Source organism: Pygoscelis adeliae, unplaced genomic scaffold (assembly GCF_000699105.1).
Source record: "Pygoscelis adeliae isolate BGI_AS28 unplaced genomic scaffold, ASM69910v1 Scaffold187, whole genome shotgun sequence".
Classification (NCBI taxonomy): domain Eukaryota; kingdom Metazoa; phylum Chordata; class Aves; order Sphenisciformes; family Spheniscidae; genus Pygoscelis; species Pygoscelis adeliae.
Genome location: NW_008825103.1, coordinates 37,665 through 38,624, shown reverse-complemented (window position 1 = coordinate 38,624; position 960 = coordinate 37,665). Strand labels below are relative to the sequence as shown.

Genomic DNA, 960 nt, shown 5'->3' with positions numbered 1-960 from the left:
TGGAGAGGCTGGCAGCATCTTTCCAGGCTGGGCACAGGGTGCTGCTCCCCACCACCCTCTTGGGAATGAGATGCCGCGGACTGGAAAATCCTGCTCTGGCTTGGCTGAGTCCTCGTCCTGGGACAAAACTCCCAGGGCCAGGAAAGCGTGGAGCCCGAAGAGCGATTACGTGCCTGGTACATACATATGTGTATACGTGTCTGCGTATGGCACAGGAGCCCCGGCCGCTCGCGCTGGTACTGGGAAGGTGATGGTGATGCCGGTGATGATTTCCCATCCCCACGATGGTTTCCCGTGCCAACAATTTCCCATCCCAACGATGATATTTTTGGGGGGAAGTGATTTTCGTGTCCGAGGGAAGGGATGGGGCCGGCACCGGTGACTCTGCAATGCCAACATGCGTGTGCTGCCCCGTCCTGTCCCGGTGGCGGGGATGGAGGGGTCTCGGGGTACTTTCGGGTTGTTTTTGTCCTCCCTCTCTGCCCTGAGGGGCAATTGCTGCTCCCAACTGCCGTTGAACCGTCCCGGTACTGTGCGGCCGTGATGGGGAGCCCGTGGGGTGGCCCTTTGTGGGACTCCCCAGGTGGGGGTTGCTCCTAGTGGGAGGGGGGATGCTGGTACCGGGGGTGATGGTACTGGGGATGTCAGCACCAGGGTGGGGTAGAGATGGCGGTACCAGGGATGTTGGTATCAGGATGGCGTAAGGATGCTGGTACTGGGAGTGGGGTGGGGATGCTGGTACTGGGGATGCTGGTGCCAGTGCTGGTGCAGGGTGGGGGATGCCGGTACTGGGGCTTTGATGCTGATGCTGGGGTGAACCAGGGTGCTGGTGCTGGTACTGGGGCGGTGATGCTGGTACTGGGAAGGCGATGCTGGTATTGGGAAGGTGATGGTGGTACTGGGAAGGCGATGCTGGTGCTGGGGCGGTGGTGCTGGGGCTGGGGGGGGGGGGCGGGGGCT

The 960-nt window shown here is 62.1% G+C and overlaps 2 protein-coding genes across 2 annotated transcripts in view; one reads left to right on the top strand and one right to left on the bottom strand.

Moving 5' to 3' along the window:
• LOC103919662 (prominin-2-like) overlaps positions 1–312 on the bottom strand; it is a 22,108-nt gene extending 21,796 nt beyond the window's left edge. Inside the window, exon 1 of the mRNA XM_009327206.1 lies at positions 241–312. Within this exon, the coding sequence (XP_009325481.1) occupies positions 241–312 (72 nt within the window). The remainder of the gene's footprint in view (positions 1–240) is intronic.
• Positions 313–695: 383 nt separating this feature from the next.
• DUSP11 (dual specificity phosphatase 11 (RNA/RNP complex 1-interacting)) overlaps positions 696–960 on the top strand; it is a 6,555-nt gene continuing 6,290 nt past the window's right edge. Inside the window, exon 1 of the mRNA XM_009327205.1 lies at positions 696–700. Within this exon, the coding sequence (XP_009325480.1) occupies positions 696–700 (5 nt within the window). The remainder of the gene's footprint in view (positions 701–960) is intronic.